Consider the following 13,548-nt stretch of genomic DNA (forward strand, 5'->3'; position numbering starts at 1 on the left):
ATGGCCAAAGGAGGGGCTTGGCCAGCAGCCAGAGGCAACAGAAAGGTCTGAAATGCCCAAGAACTTGACAGTATTTGGATGAAACCAAGGGCAATTTCATAGCTGCCATCCAAGACCTCTCCTGCCCCATGGCTTCCACCTGCCCCTTCCTTTCACCCTGCTGCAAGCTGAATGGGAAGAGGAGAGGGCATGGCAAGTAGTGCTTGGCTGTTAGCCTAAAGCAAGCTGGAGTTGGAAGAGAGGAGAGGCTCTATTTTAAACACACTATAAAAGTTCTGGCTATTATACAAGACTGGACTTATAAGGTACTGAAATGAGACCCATACTATAAGAGACTAGGTAGCTGCTCTGGAGAAATTATGGGACCTGCCACAATTTTCTCTCTGAAGGCAGCTTACAGTGGGGCACGTGAGACCAAGCAAAGTTGCTTTAGGATTACAGTATTCAGTCACTCTAGTTCAGTTCAACAGTGTTTGCTAATCCATCCCAAATCATCATATCCTATGTTGCCAGAAAGGCCAGAGTTGAGGCAAATTGCCCTGGGTCACTTGTTGACAATTCCAGAATTAAGGTTCATGGCAGGATGTAGGCCTACAAAGCATTCCAATTGCTACCTAAGCTTTTGGTGTATTGCTTTGCAGTCCCTGTTTCTGAGCTGGTGGCCTTCTTACTATCTGTAAGCCTTTATCTTTAGTCAAAGACAAATAAATAATGTTAAGCTATGCATATGGACAGAGTGGAGGAGCAGAGTTGTTCATTCAAGCAAGAGAAGGGAGGAGCAGGTGGGAGGTGGTAATTGGTTCCTGCAGCGATAGAGGCTTGTCAACAGCACAGAAGGGAAGGATGAGGGGGGATGCTGCAGTGGCATGCCAGCAGTCCCTAGTGTCCCTCACAGCTGTTCTTAGATGCAGTCTATAGTCTAGGTGTCCATAGACCCCTGGAGACCCTCTTGATTCTCCTAGGCAAGTCTGATGTAAATGAACTCCTTTTGTGAGAGAAGACTACAGATACAAGGAGTCCTTTTCCCAGCAGCCTTGCCCCAAGGCATCTCACCTGCCATGAACCCTCTTAAGGACCCTCTACAAGGAGGTGGTAAGAAGCACTGTGCTTATAAATAAAAAGGCTTTTTAAACTCTGTCCTTTTTGTGCAAGTTGGGAATTCTTTTTGACCATTAGTACAACGAGAATCACACGCAACAAGTCACTTAGAAAAAAATGACTTTAAAAAAAGATTTATGTGTACCTGTGAGTGCCTGTTCCACTGGATCACAATCTGTAGTTTGTGAGTAGCAGAGCCTGGATTCTCAGCCGCCCTGTCTAACTTAACTCCATGCTCTGCACCACTGCAGCCAAATGCCTGTGCTTGTCTGGGATACCTCCTGTGTGTGTGTCAGCTTCCAGTGGCAGCCGTTCCCCTACCTGGGGCCACATCTTGCTCTGCCATGGGCTGTCACTAAGCTTCATCAATTACAAGTTGAAGGCAGTTTTTGGTGAATGTGACTGACGGGTTTCACTATCTTTAGCCTTACAGAAACACCAGAGTCCTCCTATTATCCTCAGAGTGTCTACCATTTGGAAGGCTGAGCAAGTGCTAAATGTAAAATAAATGTCAATAAAATCATGTGTTGAATTTAAAGAAACATTGCTAGAGATGCTGGGATTATGCTGGAAAATTAGCATACCAACTTTAGACTGTTATCTTTTACCACGACCTTGAGAGATGAGAGAAAGCTACTGAGAAAAACCATTGGGCCAACTAGATAGTTCAGCAGGTTAAGGTGCTAGCTGCCATGCCTGATGACCTAAGTTCAATGTCTGGGACCCACATAGTGAAAAGAGAGAAATGACTCTTCAAAGTTGTCCTTTGACTGCTACATGTGCACCTGTGGGAGCACACACATGTGCACACACACATAAATGTTAAAAAAAAATTAAAAATTTGGAAAATAAAATCAGAACCTATATGCAAGTTGCAAGTGTGGCCAATGAAAAAATAGCCCCAAACCATTTCATTTCAGATTCCAAAGGAAACTGAATGAATGGAAAGTATAAATGGAAAGAAATGCCCCCTTTGAAAATATCCAGTTAATCACAACAAAAGGAAGGGCCACAGGCAGCAACCTGCCACTGTGACCAATGCCTACATCCCTACATCCTGACTTTGAGAAGGCAGCAGTAGGGCATAGCCTCCTGGATGACCATGGACTCTTGGCAATAATCCTTACCTTTTCCACTTCAGTGTTAAACACGACCTCTGTGAAGAGTCTGCCTTGCTCATTCTTCCAATACAGCATTAGTGAGCACCATTTCTATGTCATGCCCTAAGCCAGAGGCTGCAGATACTGTAATGAACAAGACAGTGTCCTTTCTGTTGGAACTTAAGAATACAACTAGTATCCAGTTATAATTGTGACAAGTGCCATGAAGGAGAAACAGAATCAAGAGAGCATATATCAGTGTGGAAGGTCAAGCAGAGAGAGTCAGGATAAGGATTCAGCAGAGTGAGGAAGTGGAGCATAGAGCTAGTGGTCCAATGGTTGTTCTTAGCCTTTTAGGAAGGCCTTGGGATGGGAAGAACAATTAGTACTGGACAGCAGGAAGTGAGAGTGGTGAGGCAGAGCAGGGCGACCATGTAACAAACACAATTAGCTGTATGCCCATTGGGGAAATACCAAGTCTGAAGGCCAGGCAACAAGTCCTAGGCCGGCTAATGCAAGCAAGCCAGCTAATCATGTGGGCTCATTTTCAGGAAGCTCTCTCTTGCATTTCAGGGACCTAGACAGGGAGTACTTATTGTCCACTTACAAGCCCCATGTTGTAATAATAATCTAATCATAGTAGGAAAAAGTAGCCTGGTGGGTCAGTTGAATCAGGCAGGCAGAAGTTGAAAATGACATGTCTTGGATTCCCAACTTGAGAATTAGGCAATCATAAAATGTCAGAGCTACCTGCTGTCCTCCCAGTACAACCTCTGAGAAGTGAAACCAGAAGCACAGGTAAGGATAGGCCTAGCATTCAATAAACCCCAACACTCCACCTCCCAACTTCAAGTCTATCTGCCTTGCCCCCTCTGCAGTCAGTCAAAATGGATTGACTCTTGTATGAAAAGCAATGTTTCCACAAACATTCTCTGTATTGGGCAGATATTCAATAACCTAATTTAGGTGGCTACTTTTCACTGAATTCTCCAAAGTTTTATGTAATGAAACTTCCACCACAGCTTTACTTTAGGGTTGAGGACACAAAGATGTCTGATGGTGAAGGGTTGCTGACAAAAGGATGACTTCAGGACCCTCATTTCTCTCTGAGGAACCTTGTAAACTCAGAGTCACTGCTGACCCAACAGCTGCGGATGTTAATGTCAGTGCTGAACTGAGGCCTTTCCTTTCTTCTGTATTATTTCCTCAGAAAACGTTTAGAAACTAGAGTATAGATTAAACTGGGGTAGTCTTATACCTAATCCAAACTGGACATCTGTTAAAGCTGGAGTCTATAAATTCAAGATTTCATGATTAAGGGACTTAAAATTTAGAGCTACACACCCAAGGCAACGGACTTGTTATACACCAGCTTGCAAATGTCACTGCAGGAACCTTGTGAAAATGCAGATACCTGGGCCCTCCCAAGGGACTCTAGTGTGGGTATCGTAAGCCATCTAAGAAGCCCCCTTTTGAGAAACATAGCAAATAGCAGCAGCAATCTCTGGTTAAAAGGCAAACATGTCACTAGAGTATCCCATTGAAGTCATTACCTATAGACTCTGTATGTCCCTCAGGAGACTGCTGTGGTAACATGAGGCCCTAATTTAGCCACAACTCAGCTTTTCTTTGTAAACTCGAAAGTTCGAGATATATGTCCATTTAATAATGGTGTACCAATATTGAGGTCAAAGAGCACCAGGGATCTCAATGGAATTCTCTAGAAGGACCATGCTACACAGAGATGAAGTTTGTGTAGTGGCGTCTTGAGTTACAGAGTGAACGTGATCTTGTCTTAGGAGTTAGAAGGCCTCTGCACTTTTAATACATGAGCCAATTTTTAAAAAAATTTACTTTATGTAAAAGATAATTTTGCCTGTGTGTATGTCTGTACACTGCTGTGGGATGTTCTGTATGGCAAATGTGTTGCTGATTGGTCAATAAATAAATCACTGATTTGGCCAGTGGCCAGGCAGGAAGTATAGGCGGGACTAACAGAGAGGAGAATTGAGAGAACAGGAAGCTGGGTGAGGGAGACACTGCCAGCCGCCGTCAGGACAAGGAAGATGTAAAGTACTGGTAAGCCACAAGCCACGTGGCAAGGTATAGATTAATAGAAATGGATTAATTTAAGCTGTAAGAACAGTTAGCAAGAAGCCTTCCACGGCCATACAGTTTGTAACCAATATAAGTCTCTGTGTTTACTTGTTCCGGTTTGAGCGGCTGTGGGACTGGCGGGTGAGAGAGATTTGTCCTGCCTGTGGGCCAGGCAGGAAAACTCTAGCTACAGTACACCATTGTGTGCTCCTGGACTGAAGTCAGACAGTTGTGAGCTGTCATGTGGGTGCTAGGAATTGAACCCGGGTCCTCTGGAAGAGCAGTTAGTGCTCTCAACCTCAACCTCTGAGATTTCTCTCCAGTCCCAGTTAATGTTTCAGAAAAACTCCAGAGAAGAAAGTTAATCAACGTATTCTGTCACATGACCTCAATACTAACATTTTTTAGTTTACAGTGATACACAACACAGTTACTCACTTTTTTTTGGATGCTGGAGACAAACATCTTTATTAAAGATACTACCAAAATTTTGGCAAACATTTCAAAACAGATTTGTAAACATAATGCTTCCCTTTTCAACCGGCAGCACTTTGAAAAGACAATACAAGACAACACAACCTGAATCAACATTAGTTCAAAATCCTTATATTCTGACCACATAACTTATGTTCCCACATGATAAGACGAGATAGTTTAAATCAACGTTAACAGATAAACTCCATGAAATGAAAGTTTGTGCTGTTTGATGAATCACAGTATGTTATGGTTAAATATATCTACTCTTTTTTTATAGTCCTGGTATCCAGGATGAAAAAAAATCTCTTAAATATACATCTGATGTAGGTAATAGCTTCTTTGCATATCTCTCTTCAAAAAATACTTTATAGCAGTATATAAATAGGTTACCTACACATTTAATTTTATCATTTTGCCCCAAAACTATAGATCTGTTTCATTTTTATAACATATCAATTTTTTTGCCCAACATTAATAAAGCTGACAAACTGTTGAAATGGAAATGCTTTGTCTTCTACAATAGAAGGAGCAATTTGACAGAAACAAACAAACAAACAAACAAACAAACACCAACAACCTACTGTAACACTCATCAGTTGTTTAACCTGAGCGTCCGGCCTACTGAGGAGCAGCCTTTTACCTTCATACAGCTCACATCCACATCGGTTCTGCAGACATACAAGCTGAACACAACACGCATTCTGACGCTGGTAGGCCACAGTGTGCTTCCTGTGGCTGTTAGCACAGGGAAGCAGTGTAGCTATTGATTAACCACACGATGTACACACTAGCAAACACCTTAAGGCAGTCATTGCAATGGGGGGTTTTACTTGCAGGGCAGATTTAACACTCTAGAGCCAGTCAGCCCATATGTATGTATGTATGTATGTATGTATGTATGTGCATAGGAAACTACACACATATTCACACAACTTTCTATTTTTCAACCCTCCAAAACAATGTTTTGATTTTTTTGAATTTTGTGCATATGTCTAAATATTCTACCATTTAAGGCAAAGAGTTTGCATTAAGAAAGGTCAGAAAATAGGCTTATGAAAAGCATTTCACCTTGCACATTACTGTTTTGTTTTGTTTTGTTTTAAACACAAGCAACTCTTAAGTGTGGACATTGCATCCCTGATACCTAAAAAATCATATCTAATGACAAACACAAGTTTTCAAGGAAAAATTGATTTAAAGTATAGACACTGGATCCCCAATATCTAAAAAAATTGCTTCTATTAAAACAAATTTGGGGGTGGGGGAGAGGCCCAGAAAAAGAAAGCAGCTTCAAAATTCAAGGAAGCAAAGTAGAATGAAGAGACAAAAAGTAACTCAAGTTTACTAATACTGAAACTTCCCATAAGCAAAGTTTCATCTTTTAGATCTAGAGCAACTCATCTGGAATTTTAAATAAATAAGTTTAAGTTTATTCACATCTTCTGGTCCAAACAGAGTTCTAGTGCCATGACTCTGCTTGCTGTTGGTCAAATTCACCTATTAGTCTTTTGATGTGAGCCAGCTTGTTATGAAGATACTCGCATCTGTATTTTTCTTCATGGTAATTGGGACTGGACTGCAGACAAAGAAAACAGTGAGGAATTAGGTCACAGAATCTATAGTGCTTCTCACTGCAGGCCAGGTGGCACAGTGGTGATACCCACCTGTTTGATCTTCTGATATTCTTGTAAGACTTCTTCATGAACATTCTGCAAAATTAAAAATTAGAAATGAGAAGAGAAGACCTTTGAGGGGCAGTACAGTATCTAACCGGCATCTGGCAAGGTATGGGAAATATTGATGAGGAGATGTAACTTGGGACATTTTTATGGAAGGCAATTTGGCAGAAGCTATCAAAATAGCAAATGCAAAATTGACTCAGCAGTTCTACAAGTTCTGCAGGTCTATCTGCCTGAGCTTATGATGCAGACAGACACAAGGCTAGCAGCTCTGCCTAGCAAAGGACAATACACACTATGGGAATGCCACTCTGGCTACACAAGGGATATCAAGAGGACAGTGAAAACAAACAAACAAGCAAGCAAACAAAAAGTGCTTTCTGGGCTGATGTAAAAATTCTCTATGAAGCATTGTACCAGTAGAAAGAAAAATCAAAGTACAAAATAATATGGGTAGTTTGATACTATCATTAAAAGCAAGACACAGTACTATATTTTAATTATTCAATAACTTAAGATTTCTTCTAAATTTAATGAGAGCAGGAAACACAATAACGATTTAAGTTACTAGAATGTAACACATTGGCGTCTCTTACAATTGCAGAAAACATACTCTACTTAGTTGTGTTTTGTATGCTTCACAATACATTATATATTATAATGGAATACATTTTCCCCCCTATTGTGCTTACTTAAGAACTATTTCAAGTACATTTGTTTCCTAAAGCAAGACAGCTTGCTCTAAGGCTAATGGGATGGTGAGAAATGAAAACCAGTCCAAGAACATTCCACCTACCTGGTACTCTTTTGAACCTGGAGAAAGGCGTTTTCGCTGTGCATCCAGTTTAATAAACCTCCTGGCTACAGTCTCCATCCTGGCATGCAAAGCTCTGTACTCGTCATACTCCGCATTGAAGTCATCCTTGTAGTTCTGGCGTTGCTCATAGGAGACAATAGCAATGTATTTTCTAATAAAAGAGAGAGAAACAGGATAAACGGAAAGAACAGGCATGGAGGCAGGGATCTGGGACGCCGTCTTCTTGCATGTGTCTCCAGTGACTGAATGCCACTCTGCTCTGGTTTGTTGCCAGGGCACCCAGAGAGCAGCCCTCAAGAGTGTCCATGGAGAAGGAATGTGGAAAAGATCCTAGCGGCAATGGAGTTCAAAGGGAACCACGGAAAATGAAAAGTGTTCTTTCAGACTTTACTACCACAGCGGAGGAGACCGAGCCATCTGTTAGCCGTCACGGAAGTGCAACAAGAGAATGCCACACTGCCACTGAGCACTCAAGTCAAGGCTGGGCCAGGATCCTGGGCTTTACTCTCTCCATTCCTTTCTTGACATTTCTAACTAGGCAAATTAAAGAAAACATTTTTGACAGAGAGTGGGGCCCTCTACCAAAGAAAGTTTCTCTAGTTTTATATATACCCCCCTTCAGATAAAGAAAGATTTATTTAATCTGGGTGCCTGCATGTATGTGTGTGTACCACATGTGTGCCTGGTATCGCATGGAATCTAGAACAGGGCACTGGATCCTCTTCAACTGGACTCATAGACAGCTATAAGCCACTGAATATGAATGCTGGGAACTGAACCTTAGTTCTTGAAGAGCAGTAAATGCTCTCTTAACCATGGACTCATCTCTCTAGACCTCCCTGTTGGGTTTTTGGAGAGATAGCCTCATATTGTCCAGGTTGGCCTCCATTTTACCATGTAGTTGAGGCTGGCCTTGAAATCCCCATCCTCCTACCTCTATTTTCTGAGTGCTAAGATTACAAGTGTGCACTGCCAAAAGCAGAGGATCCCTCCAGCACTTTCTAACACTAAGTTACACTTACACAACAGAAGGCCAGCACTGTGCTGCTGAGTCTAATTCACTGTCTTAAGAGGATGCCGCAAAGCTGCGACTAGTTCTTAGAATCCAGTAAGTAAAGGCCATCTTCACCATATGCTGGGTGATTCAGAGGAAATCAGTTACAAGATCATTTTAACAGTAAAACAAGCAGTATCATTAGTGCACATTCTGCCTTCTTTTTTGCCCTCTGTTTTCCTGCCAGGGAAGGCCCAATTTCCTTGATTATTCTGGGTAAAAACTGAGATCGGGCAGCTGGTGAGCACTGCAGGATCCATCCTGAGGTGCACACTTGGGCCTTCTGGTGGTACATCTTGGAACTGGGGCCTTTCCAGATGGTTTATATAATCCTACCAGTTTTATTTAAGTTGCTGTATCACAGATGCCTTGCTGGGAAAGTGAGAAAAGTGACGCGCAGTGTGCAAACTGAGCGGCCTCATTAATATTTTTATTTCTGCTGAGTTAAGACAGTGTGGAGGTTGGGTCTTCTAAGTGTAACTGAGACAGTGGTAGTGTGCTGATTTAAGCTGCCGGCTGGTCTCAGCTGCAAAGGAATGCTGCCAGCCACACGGGGAGTGGTCCTCCCCAGACATGCTGTCTTATAACACAATGGAGGAAGCCCTGAGGGTGAATGAGGATCCTGGGAATAAGCATGTACAAATAAAGACTAAGCCAATCTTGAAACTCAGGTTTAAGTCATTGTGTAACACATTTATTTCACCTTTAGTATTTTATCTAAATCTAAACTTGAGTTAAAATCTGACCTTTAGTATTTTATTTAACAACTTTGTTAAGGAAAAATACCAACTAGGCCAACAATTGTGTTGCTGTTTGATACTGGCATTTTAACAACCAATATTTTTAACAAATTCTTAGGATTTTGCAGTTGGTTTTCAATGAGGTGACAGAGTAAAAATGCACAAATACAAGCAACAAAAGCACTCTTGGTATATAAAAGTTAGTAATATTGCAGTTACATATGAATTATTCAAAGACTGACCATGGATGGAGGTTCTATTGAGTCTCCTTTTGGTTTTCTTATGAGATAAGTTCTGTGTTCTGGAAATGTTCCTGCTATTTTAGAAATTAGCTGTACTGGTTGGTATAAAACTTAAGCTTTTAGTTTGGGTAGAAGATAGTGCTTTTATTTAAGCAAATTAAGCACACAAGAAAAGCCTTAGAAATGTGACAAATATACAAGGCTTCACTCAGGCGGAGGACCAACACTTCTTAGTGATTATACTTTCCTGCTGAAAGCCTACATAAACACATCAGGACTAACCTAAAACACTTCTTAAAAACAGTCAGCCAGTTAGGCTGGCAAACATGGCAAGAGCTTTGAATCCATGGCAGAAGTTTTAGGATACACTATTTTATATATATCACTACTAATAAAAGGATTTAAAATCTATCACAGGAGAATGCTGTGCTACTCCAGGGCTCAACTTTCACAAGTCTAAGGAGAAGCAGGTGGGTGAGAGGGTGAAAGCCCTCAGCAGTGGGTCTGTGGGTCTGTGATGGCAGGCTGGCTGCTCACCTAAGGCAGAGTACTGAGGAAGGTTCCTCAGGCCCCGGTTAGCTGAGGGGTGATAATTAGCACCATGTTTTCTCATTCTCCAGCAACTGTAGCTTTCTATTGGTGGTATGTAGAAGTGACAGCTTTGTCCAGCTACATTGTTCTCTCCTCTGCAAGAAGCAAGGTTCAAAGTATCTCCTAACTTTGCCTACTGTGAGATGGCACGAAAAGAAAAAAAATGTGCAGATAGCTCGATCATATCTTCATGCTCTATGCTGTACCTAGTTTGCAAATTCGTTTCATTTTGAAAGCTATCTGCTATCAGAGATTTTTGCTTTGCCATGCTCCCCTTTCCAGGCACTAGCAACTTAATTATTTTCTTCTTACACAAGTCTTTTATTGTATGAAAAAGCTAGAATTATATGTCCAAGTTATAATTTCTGTGATAAGCACTTACAAAAACATTCCCAGCTCAGCATTTAGCAACTTGTTGTCACAAGAAAAACTTATACCTGGTACTAGAGTGAAATGAGCTAACTTATTAGTTTTTCCCCTTAAAATTAATTTGAGAAAAAGACTTTTATTTACATAAAAATGAACCTATGCCTGCTCTGTATTGTTCAGCGCACAAGTCAAGCACTCTACAGCACTCTGGGCCCCTCTAGGGGCTGTGCGTTGATGGACTAACTGTCAGCTTTGGAGGTTATGATGCTCAGCCTGGCCCTGGAACAAAGACAAGCTTCCCTGTACTTACAAACCAACGGACACTGCTCTGAGCAGGAGGCACAACCTGCCCCTGAAGACAGCGGTGCCCTGGAGTCAGCAGGCTTAGTGGCAGTCTTCCATTGCAGAGGTGGCTTCAGGACTCATATTTCTGGAATTTCTTACTTTTTTGATTTGCAAATTATGGGAAAAGAATTTGCAAACTTTCTAAAATTAAACAGCTCTGTCCATTGGCAGATGGAAAACTTACATCAAATAATCTGGGAGTTCAATTGTTGAAGAAGGCTCCATGGAGGCAGTGCAACCTTCTTTAACTCCTATGAAGGGGAAAAAAAATCAGAGCGTTCATCAACCAGAATGGTTATCAAATGCCTCTAACTTTCAAATAGATTAGAAACATCTGGAACACTTTTCCTCAAATTCTTTTCTTCCACCTCAATAGGCAAGAGCAACAAGGAACACAATGGAACACAACAATGGAGGCCTGTGAGCAGAGCCAGCAGAGCTGACGCCAGGCTTTGCACGCACCCCGGCTACTGCAGTCTCTGCACAGCAAAGGAATTCCATCTTAACCCAAGGTCAAGCTGCTATTCTTTCATCAACAGTTGTGGCATCTGCCTGGCAATTCAAAGACTGTGGTGGCAGATGCAGCCAGACAATGAGAGATACAAATTTTACAGCAACATCTACTCTTCATGAGATTCAAACAGGGCAGAAGAAATAATAAGTCAGGTAGCAGCCTGTTTGAGTCAGTGTATTTTTAGGTAGTGGGACCAGATAGGACATTTTCCTATCAATTCACAACAAGGCATTAATGAATGTGGATTCATACTTCTCTTACCTTTGGCTCTCACAGTACTAGACAGAGTTTAGGGAAAACAACAAAAAATGTTTAGTTACTCATGGCAATGCTGTTAAAAGTGGGTAAATTCTCAGTATTACACTGCTTAACATACAACTTCCAGGGGCTATGTTTAAATATTTTTATTAATGTAACTTTTTTTAATTCAAAGCACACTTAATAACTCAAACTTTTAATTTGCTGGCAAAACATATGTCCACTATAAAACAAATGCGAATATCTGACAATTTCTCAGTCTTTTGAAAGATAAAATACACTAAATAAATTACATAGCCTCAGTGGGCTTATTGTTCACTTATACAAATTTGACTCAGGTGGGCCACAAGAGCCTGAGTCTTCAAGGCAGAGCATCAAGTATAGAATCCTTCTTTGCCATAAATGGCTGACCAGTTCTAACGGGTACAAAGGACGTGGGTCTGGACCTGTCTTCCACTTGTGATGATCATACTTGGTTCTGAAACGTTTCCTACATACACAAAAGAAGGATCTAAAGACAGTAGGTCTGTTTATCCAGATCTCTAACCCTGAGAACATACAACTTTCTGTGGTAGTCTCAGCACACTGGATCCAGTTCTCTTGGTACTAGAATGACTCAGATCACCCTATAAGGATGTAAGTGTGGGAAGGAGAGGTACTCTGGAATCTGGCTTATTAAATGTAAACATGAAATTTTACTTCAGGGTTTATCCTGACTTGACAAACTCAAGTACAAAGAGTGGTGTAGGTGGGGGGAAACATCTTATACTTGGGCCATTATCTACTATTATGCTGATCTACACACTTCAAGAGATATGCTTTGCTATGCAATACACCCAATCCAGGTCAACTGTATCTTACTGTAAGTCCTCTGCAAATTTCACTAAGAGAAAATAATGACAGCTCTTTCCATTCAGCAGAGATGGTCAGTTAAACCTCAGGATTTCAGGTCTTCAGTGTTATGAGCAGGATATGGAGTAACAAGTGATGTTAATTTACTAACAAAAATACTCAATCTCTATCAAGCTAATAATAGCCAGGAACCTTGTGAAGTAAATTAGTTTCATTGCAAATGACGATGATGTGAGCTTGCCTGTTTTACAAAGAATTTGACAGTCTTTCTGTGCTAATATTAACTACAGCAGGGGTACCTCTGGCTTTTCAAAAAGGAGGAAATGGATAATTCTATTGCCTATTGTGTATCTGTTTAAATTAGTTCAAGAATGGCATGTACCTGTTACACTGAGGTTACACAATATGACGGAGAAGGAAAAAGCACCAAAGGGGAGTCTTTGGAGAATGGTAAAGTCATTTTAAAATGCCATTATAAATCTACATAAAGAAATCATGTTTAATACTTGGCTAAAGAGAGATTGACAAGATAGCTACAAGGTGGAGGAAAACAATGTGCTACAAAAGCACAATATTAAGATTAATTCAATAGAAGGTCATTTGCTTAAAAAGCACTGTTCGACAGAACGCCACCTACAGCTCATGCTCCTCCAGTTCATGTAACACAGAAAGCATTTTTTGATGTTTCTTTTAAACAAATGTAAAATACCTTCACTGGGATTCGGATTGGAGTTCCTCAACTTGGCAGTTTCTTCTCTCTGAAGGTCTTCCTCCTTTTCTTCCACTGTCTCAATGTCATGCTTTTTTATTTGGTCCTTTTCCTTGTGTTTTTTAGACTTCTTTTTGGACTTCTTGTGAGACACTGGGTGGTTTTCTTCCATAGGCTTTGGACACTTTAGCAGAACTGAGCCAGGGGGTAATGTTTCCAGACAAGTCCTAGAGGTATATTTGTCTTGCTGGTCCTCAAAGATGCTACCATTTTGACTAAAACTGTCAACAGGTAGGTCTTGAGTCCCCCGGCCTTCTGGAGTGCTAGGGGAATTGGAGTTGGAATTTACAGTCTGAGGAGGATTTGAGACAGGCAGGTGGGTTGAAGGCAGCGGTGAGGGTGTGGGGATGGCAGCAGCTGCAGGGGGCGGTAGGAGGCCTGCAGAAGATTTTTCACTGGTGGGGTTCAAATGGCCATTTAATGTTGGTGGGACTCTGTTAGTCAGGTGAGATATTCGAGCTTTTTTGTTCATCAAAGGATCAATGAAATCTGAATCCAAAGGTCGTTTCTGTGGGTGGGGAGAGAAAAGGGAGAGATTTGACAGCT

General features: G+C 41.2%; 1 protein-coding gene across 1 annotated transcript in view; it reads right to left on the bottom strand.

The window, feature by feature from the left end:
* Positions 1-4,733: 4,733 nt before the first annotated feature.
* The window catches only part of Ell2 (elongation factor for RNA polymerase II 2), a 69,500-nt gene continuing 60,685 nt past the window's right edge, over positions 4,734-13,548 (bottom strand). Inside the window, exons 8-12 of the mRNA XM_052743736.1 lie at positions 12,943-13,510; positions 10,794-10,860; positions 7,248-7,419; positions 6,437-6,481; positions 4,734-6,348 (exon numbers count right to left, since the gene is read on the bottom strand). Coding sequence (XP_052599696.1) covers positions 6,232-6,348; positions 6,437-6,481; positions 7,248-7,419; positions 10,794-10,860; positions 12,943-13,510 — 969 coding nt within the window. The 3' untranslated portion in view covers positions 4,734-6,231. The remainder of the gene's footprint in view (positions 6,349-6,436; positions 6,482-7,247; positions 7,420-10,793; positions 10,861-12,942; positions 13,511-13,548) is intronic.

This window comes from Peromyscus californicus, unplaced genomic scaffold (genome assembly GCF_007827085.1).
Source record: "Peromyscus californicus insignis strain IS unplaced genomic scaffold, ASM782708v3 Scaffold_18__1_contigs__length_77618521, whole genome shotgun sequence".
NCBI lineage: Eukaryota > Metazoa > Chordata > Mammalia > Rodentia > Cricetidae > Peromyscus > Peromyscus californicus.